The sequence below is a fragment of the Micromesistius poutassou genome, assembly GCF_964030765.1.
Source record: "Micromesistius poutassou genome assembly, chromosome: 3".
NCBI classification, from domain to species: domain Eukaryota; kingdom Metazoa; phylum Chordata; class Actinopteri; order Gadiformes; family Gadidae; genus Micromesistius; species Micromesistius poutassou.
The window spans coordinates 10,954,322-10,975,043 of record NC_140273.1 but is presented as its reverse complement, the minus strand read 5'-3'; the positions used below and the strand labels follow the sequence as shown (position 1 = coordinate 10,975,043).

At 45.4% G+C, this 20,722-nt stretch overlaps 1 protein-coding gene across 1 annotated transcript in view; it reads right to left on the bottom strand.

Moving 5' to 3' along the window:
- Positions 1-2,941: 2,941 nt before the first annotated feature.
- The window catches only part of cacng2b (calcium channel, voltage-dependent, gamma subunit 2b), a gene marked incomplete at its 3' end in the record, with an annotated part of 39,905 nt that continues 22,124 nt past the window's right edge, over positions 2,942-20,722 (bottom strand). Inside the window, exons 3-4 of the mRNA XM_084465074.1 lie at positions 10,233-10,373; positions 2,942-3,471 (exon numbers count right to left, since the gene is read on the bottom strand). Coding sequence (XP_084321200.1) covers positions 2,942-3,471; positions 10,233-10,373 — 671 coding nt within the window. The remainder of the gene's footprint in view (positions 3,472-10,232; positions 10,374-20,722) is intronic.

The window sequence follows — 20,722 nt, the reverse complement described above, 5'->3', positions numbered from 1 at the left end:
ACATATCACACTGTGATCACTTATTTGACCTATTCATTCATGTGGTATTGTTGAGAAATTGCAGGTAGGGGACTTTCAAAGGTTTGACAATTGTGACTGAGCACCCTGCACAAACTTGGTGGCTGAAGCCCAATGCAGAGTTTCATTTTGGACACAAACTGGCCATTTTGTCTTTCCAAACACAACATTTTCGATTTTGTAAGAAGTATTTCTGGGTTTTTGCAGTTTAGCCTTGAAACAGGTTGAAGGACCAATGGCTGGCTGCGAACACAAATCTGACCGGAAAAGGGAGCGACGAAGCCCTGTAAAAGCAATGTTTTCTTAGCAGAAAAAGGGTAAGTCACAGATACAGTAACTCACAGATGCTTACAGATAGACTGTGGACATTTGGGCTTCAAATCCAGATCTTTCTTCAGCTGGTCTATATCACACCAAGCAATATTGCCAGTGTATTCTAAGATTAACATTTCAGATTGTTGTTGTGTTTTCTGATGCACAGATCTCCACTCCTCTGTTGGCTCCTAGGAAACCCTTCATCTATTCATGTTGGGAAATCCCAGGACTGGATCACCTAGCATCACTAACACAATTACAGCAATAACATACCGTTTGGTGGACATTTAGTCTTTTACCCAAAGCATCGTAGAATAGCATAGAGGGAATCAATCTCCTAACCTTGGCAATGTTAATGCATTGCTCTACTTGGTTGGCTATATGACCACTTGTTAGACTCCACCTTTTGCAGTTTTTCTAGTCTTGTTCCATGCAACCATTTGACCCCAGGAATTGTTATGTATGGACGTAAGGGGTACCTACCAAACGGGCAACTCATTACATATCATACAATTCAAAACAAATAAATGGAACGACAATACTCTACCCCTGAAATAACAAAGTCTTGAGTGTGAATACATCTCTCTCTCTCTCTCTCTCTCTCTCAATATGTAAATGAGTGAATGGAAGAGAAAGCAAGGCGGTGTAAAGCTGCTCTGGGCTAACTGTGAGCTAACTGAAATCTCAGCATATGATGGACACAGGTTCTGTTCCAACACCACGCAGGGGGGAGGTGGAAAGTGGTTTCCAATGTTTTATTCATTGTCAGGACTTAATGCATCCAGGTTCAGAATCATTCAGTTTTGGCACCTTGAAAGACATGAGGCTTTTTTGTTCCTCTTTTAAAATACTCATTTACAACCACACAACTCCAAACTATTAGAAAACAAAAGCAAAATTAAAATGTGTAAGACGAAAGCCTGTGCGAGATTTCAAAATAAAAACTAAAATAATAATGAAAACGGAAATAACAAATCTTTAAAAATATGACCAGTTTTTTTCGTTAAAAAAACAACAATTATTTGTTCTTTAAAGTTTGAATTGATTCACTTGGAAAGCGGAATGAAGCCCCGCCCCCAAACAACCCCAATCCCAACGAAAAAAACGATAGAAATAGACACAGTACATTAACATAAAGTTCTGCTTTGTCACAACCACCTGCGTACATCCCATTCTCTTGGAATACAATTTGGCTCCGTCTAAAAGCAGATTGGGTAATTTGGATTAGCATGCATGTAAATCATTTTTTTTGTCTGTTTCGTTTTTTGTTCAAGTCACCTTAGCTCAAACAGCCACGCTCTCACTTGCACATATCGGAGTGTTTCGGTTGTGGCGTTTCATTCGCTTGTCCAGTTTGTTTAATATCAACTCCATTACCCAGAGTTCTCTGTTCTCTGACCGCCTTCGAGTCGAGGCGGGAAACAATGCCAATCGTTGACGTCCAAACAAAGATGGCCGCCAGGACCTTTCCCAGAAGGTGAAATAACGTGTTTTAATTATTCCTTTATTTATTCATTGTAAAAGTATGTAATAACATGTCAAGTATGAATCAATTATCCATTTGCCAAGTCATCTGGGTGCTCAGCTACTTCCTGCCAGCAACCGGCCAATCAAAATGAGTCCTCAGCAGTTTCGATGAAGACTTCACGTTGTTTCACATACACGCAAGTCTTTTGTTGTCTTTTTTTCCTAGTTAATGTTTCTGCACCAGAGAAGTCAAGACTTGATTTATATAACATATATATTCATGTCTATAAAATCAATACATATATCAACTCATATGTTTTCGTTGTACTTTACGTGTGTTTGTTTTGAGTTTTCGTTTTCGCGGCCTTAAATTGCTCCCTGCCTTTAAAAAAAACTCTGAACCGCACAAATGGTTCACAGTATTAACGCGAAGAAAGGATGGAATCAGGAAGGAACAGCAACTGAAGAAAGAGTCGGGTGAGGGTTGAGGGTTGAGGGAGAGGGGTGCGGGTCATTTGGAGCCTGTGGGTTTGTGATTTGGGGTGGTGGGAGGAGGGGGGGTGTCAACGAATCAAACGCACATCACCAACCGTAATCACACCAGTGGGAGGAGGGGTTAAAACCCCTGATCTGGCACACGTGCGTGAGGCAGCCAATCAGAGGCCCCACAGACTCGCCCAGACCCCGCCTTCTCCTTACACCTCCACCCACCCTTAGAATCTTTACAAACATATTCAAAATTCATTAAACAACGGTAGATGAGGAAAAAAATCATGCATTTTTCACTTTTTTTCTGCATTTTCTTCTTGCCGTTTGTGTTGGTGTGTGTTTTGTTTCTCACAATGGAAAGTCACATCTCATGGTCAGTGGAGGCCCCTCTATGGGGACCCCAGGTGCTCACACTCCCCCCCTCCTCCTCAGCCTTCCCTCCCTCTATTCACCATCTGCCTCCCTCTCGTCTCAAGCTCTCCTTTCTCTGATCCATCCCTCAACTCTAACCTCTGATCTCTCTTTCTCCCCTGTTCTCGCTTTATACCTCTCACCTCTCACTCTCCATCTCTTTCTCTCTCTCTCTTCTACCTTCCCTCTCCATCCATCCCCATCCCTCTGTCTCCCCCCCCCCCCCCCCCCCGTCTCTCTCTCATACGGGTGTGGTGCGGCGATTGGCTCCATCCTTCAGGTCCTTCTGGATGCAGTTGTGGACCTGCAGGAAGTTGTGGTCCCTCTCGGTGGTGTTGGAGTTGTAGGTGGAGCCTGGGTCCAGACTGGTCTGGCCCGCCTTGGGCAGCGTGTACATGGACAGCTCTGTGGACGGCAGCGCCGCGAAGCCCTTGAGGCCCACGGGCGAGGCCTCGCGGGAGTGCGAGGGGTCCGTGGAGCGGGACGAGGAGCGGGAGCGGCGCCGGTAGCGGTAGCGGTAGCTGGGGATGCGCGAGATGGTGGCGGCGCCCTGCAGGTAGTCCGCGGCGCGCGCCCCCACACGCAGCTCGCGGTGCCGGTCGATGAACATGTGCACAGCCAGCACGCCCACCATCTCGGCCATGATGAAGGAGAGGGCGCCAAAGTAGAAGGACCAGCCGTAGGAGTAGCTGTTCTTCTTGGAGTCGCTCTTGGACGGGTCGCCAGCGTTGGCCGAGATGTACACGATGATCCCGATGATGTTGCTCAGACCTGCGGGGGAGGGGAACGCGCGTTAAGGGACACAGTGCGTTTGGAACACGGTGGATTTATGTAACGCGTTTGGAACACGTTTACACGCATGTCAACACTTAGAGGAGTGAACACAAGAGGAGTGTCTAACGCATAAGGAACACGCAACGCAGGGTTAGGGTTAAGTAAGTAACGCATTAAGAAGACGCTATCTAACGCATTGGGAACACGCCAGGTGCATGTAATGCATTAAGAAGATGCTAGGTGCATGTAACGCATTAGGAACAGACTAGACACGAGGAACAATAGATGTGCATGTCAATGTCATGTATGTCAATGTTGTTTCTTACACATTCTCTTGTTGTCATGGTTATCTCATGGCTTGGCCATGTTTTATACTTATGTGATGATAATGAAAACTGTTGTATTTGAAGCCTATGTTTTATATGTGAATGTGTGAAAGACGTGTGTTGTACAAGAAAGTCAAACTATGTATTAAATCTATTCTATAGTTTTTCTTGACTAACTCTACTGTGTTCTCTGAATCCCATATTTTCTGTCGATATCTTGCCTTCATCTCATTCCAACTTGAATCTCTGCCTTCTCCCTCTTCGCCCCATCCCTTCCCCTCTCTCTCCATTTCTCTCTCAATGGAAGATGATAACTGGGACAGATTGACTCTGTGGTGTTCTGTGAATGTTTCAAATCCTCATTCAGGTTCACTCTCCATCTCTCTCCCTCCCACTCCCCAGCTCACTCTCTCCCACTCCTTCTCTCTCTCTCTCCATCGCTCCCACTCTCCATCTCTCTTTCTCCCAATCCCTCTCTCTCCCACTCTTTCTCTACCTCCCTCTCTTTCTAGTGCCCAACTCACATCTCTCTATCACTCACAATCTCTCCCACTCTTCCTCTCCGTCTCTCTTTCACTCTCCATCTCTCTCTCCCACTCTTAACCTCCATTGCTCTCTCTCTTCTACTCTGTCTCTCCACCTCTCTGTCTTCCACTATCTCTCTCTCTCTCTCTCTAGTTTCCCTTTCTCTCTCTCTCTCTCTCTCTCTCTCTCTCTCAAGTTTATTTTACTGTCATGAAGAATGATTCAGAGACAGAGGGAGAGAGACAGAGAGATACAGAGAAAGATAGAGAGAGAGAGCAAATTGACACAGAAACCGTAGGGGACAGGCCTCTAAGCAGTGAGACAGGCAGGTGTGAACTAAACTAAACTATTAAACAGTACAGTTAAACACACAGACAGACAACTGAAACACAATAAGACGAAAGATAAGACAGACAGGTCGACAGGAAGACTTCCATAGAAACAAAGGGAGATGGATGGGCAGAGTTAGAATGGAGATTTATAGACAGATGCAGATAGACAGCGAGATAAATAGGGATATTTACATAAAGACAGAAGGAGACAGAAACAAAGACAGAGAGAGTGAGACAGGGAAGAGACAGACAGATGTCGATAATGTCAGAACACTGTGTTCCAGAAAGACAGACAGGGCAAAGGGTGTGTGTGTGTGTGTGTGTATGTGTGTGTGTGTGTGTGTGTGTGTGTGTGTGTGTGTGTGTGTGTGTGTGTGCGCGTGTGTGTATGTGTCTGCATTTTGGTGTGTGAGTGTGTGTGTGTGGGTCTTATTGGGTCAGATCAGAAGAGTATCAGGGACACCTTATTTTTAGAGTGTAATCCCACCGGTCTCCCGACCGCCTAGCAACAGGACGAGAGACAAAGAAAGGAAAAGAGAGAGAGAGAGAGAGAGAGAGAGAGAGAGAGAGAGAGAGAGAGAGAGAGAGAGAGAGAGAGAGAGAGAGAGAGAGAGAGAGAGAGAGAGAGAGAGAGAGAGAGAGAGAGAGATCTGCACCCTGTACTTTATGACACTGAAGGGAAACTAGTTATCTGGCACAACATTTTGGACTGGCCTAGAACCACACATACACACGCACACAGACACATGCACACACACGTACAGTTGAAGAGTTAGGCACTTTCAAATGAACACATTAACATAAGCTGCCCGCTAACTAGCTTTTAAAGGATTGCTGTTTGAAAACAACATCTCTTTGGTATTATAATCTCTTCTAATTTAACAGCAGCTACATTCTTATGTGTACAGGGTGCTTTCATAGCCAATCACAATTCAGTTATTGGCCTTCAAACTAATAACAATAGATCACTGTGTGGATCAATACACATGTCATGGTCTGTACATAGACTCTCTTTTGCCCCCTCTCTCCCTTACCTACCTATCTCCTTCTCTCTCCCCCTCCCTCTCTCTCTCCTCCCCCAATCTCTCTTTCAGCTAGATCAGACGGCGCCCCTCTACACATGATGTGAAGAGGGGTGTGTCATATGACACAGCTGTGTTTACATCTTTCTCATCTATACATGACATCATTACGACCTACAAGCATGTCACGTGCGTGTGTTTCCTATGGTGACAGTGGAAACAGTTTGTCAAAAACTTGTCAAAAACCTCACCCCTCTCTCTTTCCGACTCACCCCTTCTGTCTCTCCAGCCATGTCGCAATCTTCCCCCCCCCCCTCCCCCCTCCCCGTCTCTCTCTCCCCCTCTCTTTCTCTTTGAAATGGCAAAAATGCTTCACTGGTTTTCTTCTGGTTTTCTTCCATCTATGTGTATGATGGAATACTGCAGCAGCAATGGAAAGTGCAATTTACAGCATTTCCATAAAGCCATACACTTTTTACAACAAACAGGATACCAATTAGTACAGTTTATCATGTAAGCAACATATCAAAATCAGTAGACAACAGGTGGGTGAAGTTGCTTTTGCGAGTAACAGAGTGTAAAGTTGCCAAAACCACAGAGAACTTGGAATCTTGTCCAAATAAATCAGCCTTTCACACCTTTCCACAAAGCTATGATTAACACTTATAAAGCTATCAAAGTACACAGCTGACAGAACACAATTTTTAGAACTGATTGAGTTAGGATCGCATGAGCATTTCAGGTGACATTCATACATCATAGTGTATTCAAAACCCTCCACTTTCAAGGTCTTTACATGTCTACACCACCACGCGAGGCCAGCGTTTGAAGCCTGTTGGTACTTTTGGCTAGCAGCCTGACACCAGAGGTGGTGGTAGGGGTTACGAGAGATTTACATGCTGGCATATGTGTCATGCTGGCTGTTAGGGTAGGCAAATTATTTAGGCAAATTATTTTAGAAGCATTTATTTTCATATTTGTGGCAATTCACTTTACATCCCAACAGCAATCAATAAATCAAATGCTCTGACACAAAAAAAAACTGGTATCTGTGGCTGCCGCGGGCCAGTAATAAACCAATCCAATCATGTCATTCAGCCCAAATGAAATGATTGGATGGTTTATCTGTCTGTCTTCCTACCCACCCATCAATGACTGGTGTCTTCCACAAGTGTGGAATACATTGTCCCATCTGCTATCACTGGTATGCCGTATAATGCCCTCACAAAGCCTGGTAACTCATGTAGGTTATATAAAACCCATTTGCTGGGCCATTAAACCCCATCTAGTTGTTGAGCATAACATTATATGGTCATGGTTTGGTGAAACCAGAGGATGCTTGAAAGGTCACCTAGAACAGACTTGGGGTTCCTTGAAACCTCTACCTTGTACACATACCAAGGGCTTAGGCCTGATATAGAAATCACTGCCCACACAAGGAGATAGTATCCATGGAAACCAAATGAAAGCCCGGAAGGAGTTCCCTCACTAAGACCCATTGGCCCACAGCGTTCACACTCAAGATTTACCTCAGGTTCACCGATTTTACACTGTTACTACGTGGTTTAACCAGAATGAACTCTTCTCAGAGTAACTATTTTAAAATGTTTCCTCTGTATTGTACTAGTAATACAGAGGTATACTAGTTCTCCATGACACAAGGCTTGGCAGACCTACTGTTAAAGCCATGGAGCTAGCATCATGTTTTGGGGGAGTGGCATTGGAGGGAGGAATGCAGGAATTTTGTCGGTTAGATATTTTCAATCTCTAGCTTACTCTGGCTGTTCTCTAAAACTTGCCTACCCTACCCTACCTACCCTTTAATGTGTCGCTGGAGAGTGAGGTTCACCATCGTCAGAGGTTGTTAGCATGTCTTAGATGAAAAATCCAATTGTTAATTTATTTCATTTATCAACCAACATAGGGCATTATTTCTAATGGGCCCTTGTTTCTAATAAAGGCAGACTTGGAAAAGTGAGCTAAGATGATTTGAACATTAAAGTTGTTTTCAAGGGTGTGGCTCTCTCAAAACATGCTGTATTGTTTTAGAAACAATATTGTCCATGGGAGTGTGGCAGTTTCCAGATTCTAAGAATAAATGATATAGAGCAACAGCAAAATTATGAGCATTTAGAACCATATTGAGAGATTTCTAGATGAAGAGGATTAGCGAATGGTACAAGACAGTATGAATTGTACAAGAGTCTAACCTTTAGGCTTTCTTATCAGAGGAAGACATTGTTAGTGATGATTGACTCATACTCACAATCAGTTCTTATGAAATAGAAGATGACGTGAATGGTTTTATATTATTTTAGTGAAAGTGAGAACATTTTTCAAAGAAACAAAAGGTCTAAGCAGATGAAGTGAAGAACGTCTTCCCAGATATAAATTTATTTGTGCATTCTTTAAAGCAGAAAATTCAGGTCTCGAGGATTTACTGAGAAAGACGTTAATGGACTTAAAAAGATTAATTTTAAACCCTTTTTTATGGCTAGGTAATCTAGTCGATGTATTCTCATTCCTTTTTCACTTTTCTTTCATTTTTTTCAACTTATTTTTGATATGAATGAACATTTAAATAGACACTCATAGCAAGAGCTGTGTGAAAGATGTGTTCTTTTTAAATAAATTGAAATTGAAAAATGTGAATGTGGTGCTCTGGGGAATGTAGAGTAAACGCGTACAAGAAGTAGCAAACGAAATGTTAGGTACTACAGTGAGTTTATTATACTGCTGCCGGAAAATTAGACCGCAATCATAAAAACTACATGCTGCCTAGTTGTAATGCATTAAACACGCATATAACAGTCAAATAACTCACCAAATATTTAGAAAGGGCAACTTCAGAGATAATTTACGGCTTTTTTTAAATTTTCAGTCTGTAGCTTTAGGCTTCAATGCATTTATGGTTCAAATGGTTACGCACCATTTGAGTCTTTTTAAAAGTTAAATCACGTTGGCTTCGCTGATCGTCCTCTTGTACTATGTTTTTAAGAATGTATCGTTAATATTCTATTTGATTGTATTAAATGTAGAAAAATAAAGGCCCTTAGCAAGATGAGATAATCATCTCACTCATTCACTCCCTGTCAGCAGTGGGGGTTTATGTGCTCCAGCACGCAGCCTGCTTTGACTTGTGCTCTACAAGAGTGAAGCTTGAAAGGAAAGCTGGCTCAAACCTTTAATGGGGGGGATTACGTCCTCACCCACCGTCCTCCCTCCTTCCTCCTCCTCCTCTCTCCCCATCCTCTTCCACTTCCTTGTCTTCTCTCCATCATCCCCCTCCTCTTATTCTCTCCCCCCTCCTCTCTTTTTTCTCTCACCTCTCGCACATCACCCTCTCTTCCCTCCTCCTCTCTCCTTATACTCCTTCTCTTCCTCTCTCGCAGCTTCTCTCTAACCACCCATTCTCACTCCGTACTCATCTCCCACATCTCCCTCCTCCTCAGCCTCTCTCCCTCTCCTCCTCTCGGTACCCGTCACCCTCCTCCTCCTAGAAAGTGGACATAAAGAGTCGACTAAAGGCCCTGATATACTTCACACAAAAGAGAAGAGAGCATTTTCATAGGCTGTCAAGCTTCTGTCGAACACAGCAATTTCAACATGGCAGATATCGTCACTGCGATGCATGGGTCTTAATGATGTGAGTCAGATGAGACACAACCATTCACATGGTATTGCTGACCGATTGCAGGCAGCGGTGTATTGGAGGAAGCATGGGAAAGGTTTCACTAGTTCGGCTTATGATCATTTATAACATACCAAGGAGATCAAAGCCCAATGCAGTACTGAGAGGTAGTTGCAAACTTCCATTTTGTCTGTGTGAACACAATATTTCAATAACAATATTTTTACATTTTCATTTTAGTATTTCCGGGCCTTAAAGACACTGCGGTTTAAGTGCATTCTTTAGAGAGGGGGGTTAGGCAGGGCTGCTGCCTCTTAGGCATGTTGGTCACATATATCTAGAGAGCCTCTTCTGCATAAACTGAGAATAAACGTACCTGGAATTGGTCTGCGATTTTAAGCTGTTCTCCTATGGGGATGATATTGTTTTTGTCAAGAATCAGAACTTTATAGATGTTTTGTTTATGTGTGTTAATGAATTGGGGTATTTCTGTTAAAAAATAATTGGCAGAAAAGTCAGGCTCTGATGGTTCGGCATGAATCGAAAAAAAAATTAAAAAGCCAAGTGAGAGGTTGTGGACAGAAAAAAATAGTTTCAAAAATGACGATAATATGTCTTGTTTGCTGTTTTTATAGAAGGTTCATATTTTCCTGCAAAAACTCTCCACTCTCCCTCCCCCCTCCTCTCTCCATCCCTCCCTATCTCTCTCCCTCCCTCCTTCCCTCCCTCCTTCCCTCCCTCCCTCTCTCTCCCTCTCCCTCCCTCTCTACCACCATCTCTCTTTCCCTCCCTCCCTCTCTGCCGCTCTCCCTCTCTACTCCCCTCTCTCTCTCTGCCTCTCTCTCTCTACCTCCCTCCTTCACTCCCTCCCTCCCTCCCTCTCTCTCCTTCCCTCCCTGCCTCCCTCCCTCTCTCCAGGTACCTGCGGAGACGAACAGGATCCCGGCACTGAGGATGATGTTGTGGCGTGACTTGTAGAACTCGCTGCCGGCGATGCACAGACCCCCCATGAAGAGGAGGATCACACTCAGGATGGGGAAGATGCTGGAAGCCCGGACCGCACCTGGATAACACAGACAACACACACACACACACACACACACACACACACACATATGCACACACACACACACACACACACATACGCACGCACACACACACACACACACACACACACACACACACACACACACACACACACGCAATAGGGCATTAGTTGTGAGGTTCCAGCAGGACATTGTCTTGGTCTTTTTAATTAGTGTAAAAAAACCATTGCGCCGACGTTGAGTTTCCACATTAATAATAATAACCTTGTCAGAGCAGAGCTCGTCAGCTGATGGATTTGTGAGTGACAGTCTTCATCAGTCTGCCATGTGGTAGGTTTATGGTTGGAGGTAAAACAATGAGACATCCCTCAGCTCAAGAGGTGTGCGGGGGGTAGGGGGGGACCCTCTATATATAGCAGGCAGAAGAGGAAAGTAATTACAAGTGGATGTTGTGACATGGCGTGCTGCGTGGATATCAAGCGGTAGACAGAGGCTTGTGGCGGCAAAGGACAGAATGCAGATTATTCACCTCATTGTAGCTCTTCCCCCTCTCTCTCTCTTTCTCTCTCTCTCTCTCTCTCTCTCTTTTACGTCTCCCTCACCCCCCCCTCTCTCTTTTACATCTCATTCACCCCCCCCTCTCTTTCTCTCTCTCTTTCTCCCTCTCTCTTTTACATCTCATTCCTCCTCCTCTCTCTCTTTTATATCTCCTTCATTCCCCTCTCTCTCTTTTACATCTCTGTCATCCTCCTCTTTCACTTCTCTCCACTCTCTCATCAGTCGCCCCCCCCCTCTCTCCTTTCGAGGATCTCTGCATCCCCATGCAAAGCCCCCCCACCTGTCCCCCCCATTAGACTTATTGCTGTCCTTCAGCTACTCTCTCTCTCTATCTATCTCTCTCCTTTTATCTATCTGTCCATCTCCCTCTCTTTATCTCTTTCCCACTATCTCTCTCTTTCTCCATCTCTCTTTCTATTTCCTTCTCTCTATCTCTCAGTCTCCCTATCTCTCTCTCTCTATCTATATGTCCCTCTTTCTCCATCTCTATCTCTCCATGTCCCTCTCTTTAGCGCTCTCCTTGTATCTATCTCTCGCTCTCTCTATCTGTCTCACTGTCTTCCTCCCTCTATCTCTATCCACCTTTCTTCCCCTCTATCTCACCCTCTAGCTCTCTCTCTCTCTCAAACACACATACACACACGCACGCACGCACACACTGGTACAGTCCGGGTTTCCCAATGATTACAACGTTGATGAAGAGAGAAGAAGAAGAAGCGAGAAACAAAGAAAGAGAGATAAAGATCCAGCATATTGACTATGTCTCCGTTTCCTCTGGCTTCCCCTTCAACTCTTTCTGGCTCTTTTTTTGAACCATTCCCTCCCTTCTCCTCTGCTCCCCGCTCATCCCCCTCTCCCGGGCATCGAGGTGCAGCGTGAGGGTTCCGCTCAGAGAAGCTTGATCAAATATTAAGATGACCTCAGGGTTGGCACTGCGCCAAACTTCCTCACCCACTGCTCTCCCCTCTCCTCCCCTCCCCCACTCTCCCTCGCCTCTCCACTTCCTCTCTACCTCACTGCTTCCCTGTTCCTCATCCTCCTCATTTTCCTCCTCCTCTCCCCCCCCTTGCGCCCTCTTCTCTCAACCTCCCCTTCCCCCCTCACACCATCCCTTTCTTATCCTCCTTCTCCTCCTCTCTTCTTTCTTGTTTTCTCTCCTTCATCATTTCACCTATCCTTACTCCTTCTCTGTCCCCACCACCTCCCCCTCTTCCTCCTCTCCCCCGTCGTCCTTCTCCTCTTCCTTATCTTCCTCGTCCTCCATCACCCTGTTTCTTTCTCCCTCCTTCTCTCTCTCTTCATCCTCTCTCCGCTCCTCCTCCTCTCCTTTCTCCCCAACCTCACCCTCCTCCTCCTCCTCCTCTTCACTCTCACCTCTTTATATTAACCCTCTTTGGCTCCATTGACATGTGTTGTCAGGACAAATTACCTTGATGTCATACGCCAACTCCCCCCCCCCCCCCCACACACACACACACACACACACACAAACATGGACACGGTTTTCCCAGTGTAAGCAAAATGCATCATGTCCTATAAGCCAAATGCGCACACACACACACACACACACACACACACACACACACACACACACACACACACACACACACACACACACAACCACACATACATAGAGCTCAGGTTGATGGATCAGTAAAGAAAACACCCCTTCCTTTAAGTGAGAGCCACTGTAAGGTATACTCTCACACACTGTAGACTGCACGGTTAAGTCAAGTCCATTTTTGTGTTATCTATCGGAATCACAGCTACAATCTCAAAGGGCTTTCCGGGCTCCACATTAGACGACGCCCCCCTAATCCTCAGCCCTCAACAGGGCGAGGGAGGGTAAACCTGAGGGAACGAGCCCAGGGGAAGGATCCCTCCCTCCAGGAAACGTTAGGAGGGCAACAGCTTGTTGAATGGGCTGAAGAGAGGGAGAGGCTGGTGTGTCACAACTGGCCGGTGTACAGGCTGTCCCAACACACAAGCAGCTAATCAGAAACAAGAACATTTCCTTCCACTCATACTGAATGAAAAATAATGATTGGACCAAGTTCACGGAGAGAGAGATCTGTCTCATCATGGTTGCGGAGTCGTGTGGTAGGAGGGAGACAAAGATAAGAGGAAGAGAGAGAGAATGGGTGAAGAGAACATAGAATGTGAGTGGAAAATAAAAGAGGGATGTAAATAAAGAGGAGACGAAGGGGAAAAGAGAGAATACAGCAGACACCCACTTCTCTCTGCAGTACCCCTACCCCCAGGCAAACCCCTCTCTCCCTCCCTACTCTCTCTCCCTCACCCTCCACGTCTCTTTCTCTGGCGCTTTACCTCGGTCTGTATCTCATTCTCTCTCTGGAGTCTTTCCTCACTACATAAACACACTGAGTAATCGGCAGAGAGTTAGGAATCAAACACTTTTTGGTTGTTGCTTCGAAACCGACGCAGCGACGATGTGGTGTACCCCTCCACTAATGACATCATCGCCAGAAGAAAGAGATAAAGAGAGAGAGATGTACCGAGAAATAGGAGAAAGACGCGGTGACAAGGACTATTACAGCTCTAGAGATGAGCGTGTGTGAGGGGTGTTGAATAAATGTGAGTTGAGTGGGGTCCACTTTTTTGAGATGCACTCCACTGGAATTAGGGGTTTGCAATCATTAACAATTATCATTAACAAAATCGTATAATTAAATGTGCCATGACACCATAACAAAAATACAGAATTGCGGGACATGGGGACATTGGAAGGATCAGGCCTGTATTCCGGTGTAACTGAATTATTTTGAGGACAGCAATACAACAACAGCCTAAAAAATCTGTAAAGGAGATACATTTTCCATGCAAAAGAGGAACATTTCCTGTTGTCTCAACACATTTGTCTCAAGTTCAGGACAGTTGGGATTGTGAACACTTCCAGGGAGTCATGGAACGGTATGTGTGAAGCCAGATAGAAATACTTCTCCCTGTGGCCTACTCCTGGAGGATTTGGCTAACCTTCTAATGACCAATGGCTATTCTACTTTGATTAAATGCTGATTGTTGTGCTTTGTTTGACAAATAATTCTGCTTTAAATATTATATCTCCCTTCCAATCGCCAATAACACTTGGAGCCAATATGAAACCTGTGAGCTAGCCAGTACAGCAGGCCATTGCACAAATATCACATCGGTCAGCCGTTAGCAGCTAACTTGCACATCGTAACCTCCTTTAGCTTCATCACTACAAACTTAACAAACATTCAGTTAGCTTAACCTTCACAGCTGAGAAGCTAACACACATTAGCTTACCTTCCGCGGTTCTTATCCTCCTATAGCTTCTTAACTAACAAGCAAAAACAGAAAACAGGCAGTTTCACGTCAGTCAGCAGATAGTGGCTTTGCTTCAAGTCATTATATCCTATAGCTTCATAACTTACAAGCTACCAAACATCCAACCAGTTACCTGGCAGCCACTAACCATCACATCACATCCTGCTATAACTTTGTAGATAACAGGCTTACAGACATAATGTCCATTAGCCAAAATCAGCTAACCTTAACATAACATATCCTCATATAGCTTCACAGCTAACATACTTTGAAACATCCCATCAGTTATCCTATAGCGGCTCACCATCACCAGTCAACAGTAGCTCAGTAGCTTACAGGCTACCAGACATCATTAGCAAAAATTAGCAAAAAAACGGCTAACCAATACAACATATTCTCCTATAGCGTCATAGCTAACAGCGCCTGTTGGTCGCAGAGCGATCTCTCCTTAATTTCCTCGACTTCCTCTAACTCAACGGTTGGTTGGCTATGCTGCAGTGCAGTGTGTGCGTATGCATGTGGTCGTGTGTGTGCGTGGCTGACGTATGGTTTCATTAGCTGTGGCAGAGTAATAGAGGCCCATTGAACAGTACCAGGGGAGCTCACCATGCATGCAGACACAAACACACACACACACGAGCACACATATGCATAGACAAACACAAAATTAGCATCCACACAAACACACACATGCACATGCAACATGTACCTCCACAGACACATGCTCACAGAGACACACAAAGCTGCAGTGATGCACTAAAACACAGACGTTGTACACATACACAATCGCACCAAAACACAGAAGCACACACACAATGATCTCACATCGACTTAATGAGTAAACACACTTATTGATCGTCCTCCCTCTCTCCCTCTCTCTCTCTTGGTGTCTCCCCCTCGCTGTTCAAGCACACACACAAATACACACAGACACAGTCCACACACAAACACACAAACACACTCCACCCCCAAACACACACACACACACACACACACACACACACACACACATACACACAAATACACACTGCCCCCCCAACACACACAGACACACACACACACACACACACACACACATTTACACAATTACACACACACAATCACACGCACATTTACACAATTACACACACACAATCACACACACATTTACACACACAAACACACACAAGGATCAATCAATTTTAAATGTATGTGGATGTGCTTATACAAATGCCATGTGACTCATCCGTGAGGGGACATGTAGGTATGTACGGAGAGTGGAAAGGATCAAACATAATGCAGAGAATGAGCCAACGTCATACCGACACATAAGCATGTCCCTGACGTGTACAAGCTCAGAGGTCGCCAGTTTCCACATGAATGGAAAATGTTGAATTGATGTGTGTCTTTCTATTGAAAGACAAAAACGATAGCTTTCAATAGTGTGTGTGTGTGTGTGTTTCATTATTATGCAACATGGACACATGAATCGTGATACGCCTTCATGAAAAAAAGGTATGCCCCCAAAGTAGGCCTGGTGACATCAGCAGTGGGGCGGTGACATCAGAGGGTGACATCACACGTATATCCTGGCGTCTCCGTCCAGAGGCTTAGTGCTACGTTAGCGTCATGACTGAGATTCCAGCGGTGCTAATTATAGTAACGCACCGCACGCCCCCTGCACTTCTGTTTAGAGCAAAATAAGAATGCTGCGCGCGCGTGTGTGCGTGCGTGTGTGTGTGTGTGTGTGTGTGTGTGTGTGTGTGTGTGTGTGTGTGTGTGTGTGTGTGTGTGTGTGTGTGTGTGTGTGTGTGTGTATGTGTGTGTGTCTGAGGGTGTGTGATAGAGAGCATGCATCTGTAGCATTATGTGTGGGTATGTTTATGTGTGTGTGTGTGTTTGTGTGTGTTTGTGTGTCTGTGTGTGTTTGTGTGTATTTTTGTATGGGTTTCGGCATCTCCCCATTTGTTGAAAATTAGTTGGGGCAAGAGCAATGCAGTTTACACACGCACACACACACACACACACACACACACACACACACACACACACACACACACACACACACACACTTTGAATCCCCATTCAGTTCACTTTGATACCATTCCAGCAGAGCCACAAGTGAATTTGGTTTGAGGATTTGACCTCAATCCTACGTGCTCAGAAAACACTGCTGTACCGGACTCGTAAAGCGTACGTTTTGAGAACATATTGTTCACTGTGCACAGTGTCCTAAGTGTTTTGGATCGTCACGGTTCTGCGCCTGCCCCTGCCTCCCTCTCCCGTGGTGAGTCACACAGAACAGGCCAACGATTGGACGACCGGGACTCACTGATGATGACCTCACAGTACATAACGCAACGCAATGGGTTTTATGGCTGGAACCGTATTTTAACGCGCACAGTTGAGTCAGAATTGTGGAAAAGTGAGGGAATTTAATGTGAAATCAGAAATGTCATGACGTAATTAAAACAATGTTTTTATTTTCAAGGATTCCTCCACTCCATGAAATATGGACTTTAGTTCCCCAAAATCACTTTTGTCAATGGAAAACAGTTCCGCTTTGGTGTTGGTGTACATTTTGGTGTAGTGTTCTCCTTGACTACAACGTATGATGTTGTTAAAAAAAACTGGGAAATCCTCGGGAAATCCTCTGTCAAATAAAAGTTTCTTCTGGCTAAAAACGCTTCTCCAGAGTGGTAGTTTTCCATTCGCCGCGCACCCTGGCTCGAGTGAGTGTGAAGTGGGTTTTGACAACGTTTGACAACATCCCTCATTTGACAACATCCCTGTTCTGAGAAACAACATTTCTCAGAACCTGTACGACTGTCACGACTGATCGGATCCAATTTTCTTAGACTCGTAGGTGGCAGATTTCCTGCTTAAACGGGGGTTTACTCACCCTTTAATCAAAGATGGGAAATGCAGGATATATACTGGGTTCAAAAGCAGAATACCCCAAATGAGCATCGTTGAAGCCTACAGGACCACTTCTATGTTGGCAGTTTATCTTGGTTTTGCACTCACCTAATAGATTTTTTTCCCCCCCAACACAAACAGCGACTGCGCTCTACAGGAACGGAGGCGGTGCCAGTGGTTTTTCCGCTGGGCCCGGTGAAACGCAAGCTTCCATATCTTTTGGCAATGTGCCATGTGTTGTGCTTCACTGCAGCGATGCCAAATGAAACCAGTTGAACCGTTGTCAAATCCGATCAGTGCAGGCAAACAATTGAACTGATTGGATCCATCTGAGACTGTCTGGGAGTGGAGGAGTGTGGTCAGGTGATTCAAGGGTTAGTTGCTCCTATAGCCTCCAGAAACCAGAACAGTGGGAGCACAAACACTTATTTGGACGCTAGGTTTCTTGAAATAAGTGCTTTGACTCAGACGCCAGCGCCGTGTTCTCTCCTACATCCAGTGTTGTGTGTCAGGTGCTGTTGTGGTCCAGTCCCGCTCGACTGGTAGAGCGAGGCTTTAACACTGCCAGGGCGAAGGGTTACATTTCCTGTGTAGCTCAACAGGTAGAGCATGGCATTAACACTGCCAGGGCGAGGGGGTTCCAGTTCCACCGGGGGCTACCCATGCTCAGAATGTTTTGCACTCACTAAGGCATGGCCTCCGCTCTGTTCAGATTGCATTCCTCGGCTACTGCTGAATGCGTTTTTGCTAAATCCATAAACAATACTTTGAAGCCTGGCAATGCTTCCAACCTTTGGACGGTACTCGGAAGGGAGTAAACAGTTGAGATGAAGATAAGACATAAAGCTAATGTGGAGCGCCGACTTCAACGTGCCATGCATCCTTTTTATTTATCTAGCCTTTAGTACCGCATCACTGTGCTGCTGGAGTTATGGCACGGCAGCGTGTTGTCATGACAACAGATGGGCGCGCAAGGAATGTATGTATGTCTCTCTCTCTCTCTCTCTCTCTCTCTCTCTCTCTCTCTCTCTCTCTCCCTCCCACTACCCTTCCCTCTGTACTGGGGATTGGAGAGTGAGAGAGAGCAAGAGAGAGAGAGAGAGAGAGAGAGAGAGAGAGAGAGAGAGAGAGACCGAGAGAGAGAGAGAGACAGAGAGAGAAAGAATGAGAGAATGAGAAAGAGAGAGAGAGAGAGAGAGAGGGCAATGTAGAGTGAGAGAGAGAGAGAGATTGATTATGAGGAAGAGAGAGAAAGACTGAGAGGAGAAGCACCATAAAAGAGGTGGAGGAAGAGGAGGAGGAGGGGGAGGAGGAGGAGGGCCATGATGAGCAAGCCTGACCGAGTTATTGATCGCCTGCTTGCTTGATTGATTGACTGATTGATTGGGCATCATCAGTGTGTCCTTCCCACTGTAACAGCACACCCTGGAAGATATTTGAGGCCGTATACAGAGGCCTGCAGGCAGCAGCAGGCCAGCTGCTGTCTGCCGATGCTCAGCTGCAGCCATCTGCGACGAGAGTGGCAGCGGAGGCGGCATGGACACGTGGGAGAGGTGAAAGGTCGAGGGACAGGCGAAGGTCAGAAAGCCACAGTCTGAAGGCCCTGGGGACCCAGGGCCCGGGTTTGGTCTGCAGAGGGCCCGTTCCTTTGCATGGAAAGTACTTCAGTTGAAATCTACTGCAAAATAATAATAATATACTATAGGACTAGTGAGCGCGCGCAATGCGCACACGGAAATTCTAGTAATTAAACCCATAGCGATAATTTGGAAACCTCAGCCGATAATGTAACACATTTCTGAGCGCATAATATAATAACATTTTGCCTATAATGTTACAATGTATAACATTTTGGTTCACCTATTACGTAATGAAGCAAGCATAATCATTTTCTCTTAACATTATGAAGCAAGAATAACCATTTTATACTTATAAACCGTTTTCAAACATTTTTGCCGCATTTGTATATCAGGAGAGAGTAATATTAAGTTTGAGCAACAAAGTGTAAAGACATTTAGGGAGGCTCAAGTAGGAGAGTGATTTTACATTTTAGCAACAAAGTGTAGTCTTGTGGTGGACTCTAAACACACAAAATTCACCATACTGTGTTATTGACATGTTTTCGTTCTCTGTTATAGGGACGCTGTCTCTTTAAGATCACCTGACTTGTGTGTTAATATACCGGTCTGCGCGATGTTTCAATCTAACGGTTTTTACATGATAAAATGAACGACCTGCCGTTGCGTTGTCGACGTGAGAAATTGACTCTTCACTTCTTTTATCGTAATTTCTACAGTCTACAGCAGAACGTCTTACCTTGGAGAGTTTGACGACGGCGGGGCCATTAAAACAGACGGAAGGGGGGAGGGGGGGATATCAATATCGCAAGACATTGTGGGATGCAGGATCGATCTTGCCGTTGTCTTTCAACGTCTATGTCCACGCGCGTGTGTGTGCAGTGTGTGCGGTGTGTGCGCGTATGCAGTGTCCTGCGCTGCCTTTGTCTTGGAAAGTCTGCATCTGCGCGTGTGTGTGTTTGTGTGTGTGCGTGTGTGTGTGTGTGTGTGTGTGTGTGCGTGTGTGTGTGTGTGTGTGTGTGTGCGGTCTGTATGTGCGTGCCTGCGTGCGTGCGATGTACGTGTGCGTTTGTGCGTGCTGTGTGTTTGTGTGTGAGCTGCAGGCTGCTTGGCACATGCGCACTGACCAACTTCCGAGTCCGAGAAACTTGTCCGACAGGCCTGCTATTATAGTAGTAAGATGTATATGTCCTTGTTCGCCCTGTTAATTGCTAATACCATCTCAAATGTTCCAAATCTGAGATGAATAAAGTACATTGTATTTGTGACTGCCGCTCACGTGCACACAACAATAAAAATATGCACAGGTCCTGATTTTATCTGTGGTTTGTAGAACTGTGATCTATTTACCATTTAGTCATTTAAAATTGCACCTTAACCTTATTGGCACTATAAATTGGATGAAAGCCTCTGCTAAACAAACAAAAGCATGTTTCCCACTTCCAGTGAACTTCCCCAGTGGATTCATTAAGGAGTGGGAAGGGGTCATGGAGCCTTGCTCAACGATCTAATATGATCTAACATCCGCTCCTCACACGGGGAGTGAATGGTTTTGAAAATGGCAGGCTTTGGTGTACGTGTCGGCTTGTCGGGGAGACGCGTGGATGTGAAAATGTGTCGGCGGTGGTGGCAGCAGCAAGATGGAGTCTAAATCAGGCCAAAGCGTGGTGCAGTGAGCGCCTGGCCTACATTGGGCTGACTGGAGCTGGGCCGACCTTTGGTGGGATTCTGTTGATGGGTTGCGGGCCAACGCAACCACCCAGATGTCAGTTGGTACCCGGGTACAATGGCTCGCAGCGCATCTGGTGTCCTGAAAACAAACTCCAAAAAGCCTCTTCTCTAGACGGCTTTATTTCCTACTTTATGGTCCTCTGCATGACCGCTGCTACTTCAGCGGCGGTGTCTTTGACCGTGTGAACGGACATGGAGGTCGGGTCGTCTGATGTTCAGATTGGTTCACAGGCGATTGCTGACTAATAAGCTGTGATGGATGTGATCTGTAGCCACCAGCAAACTGCCGACTA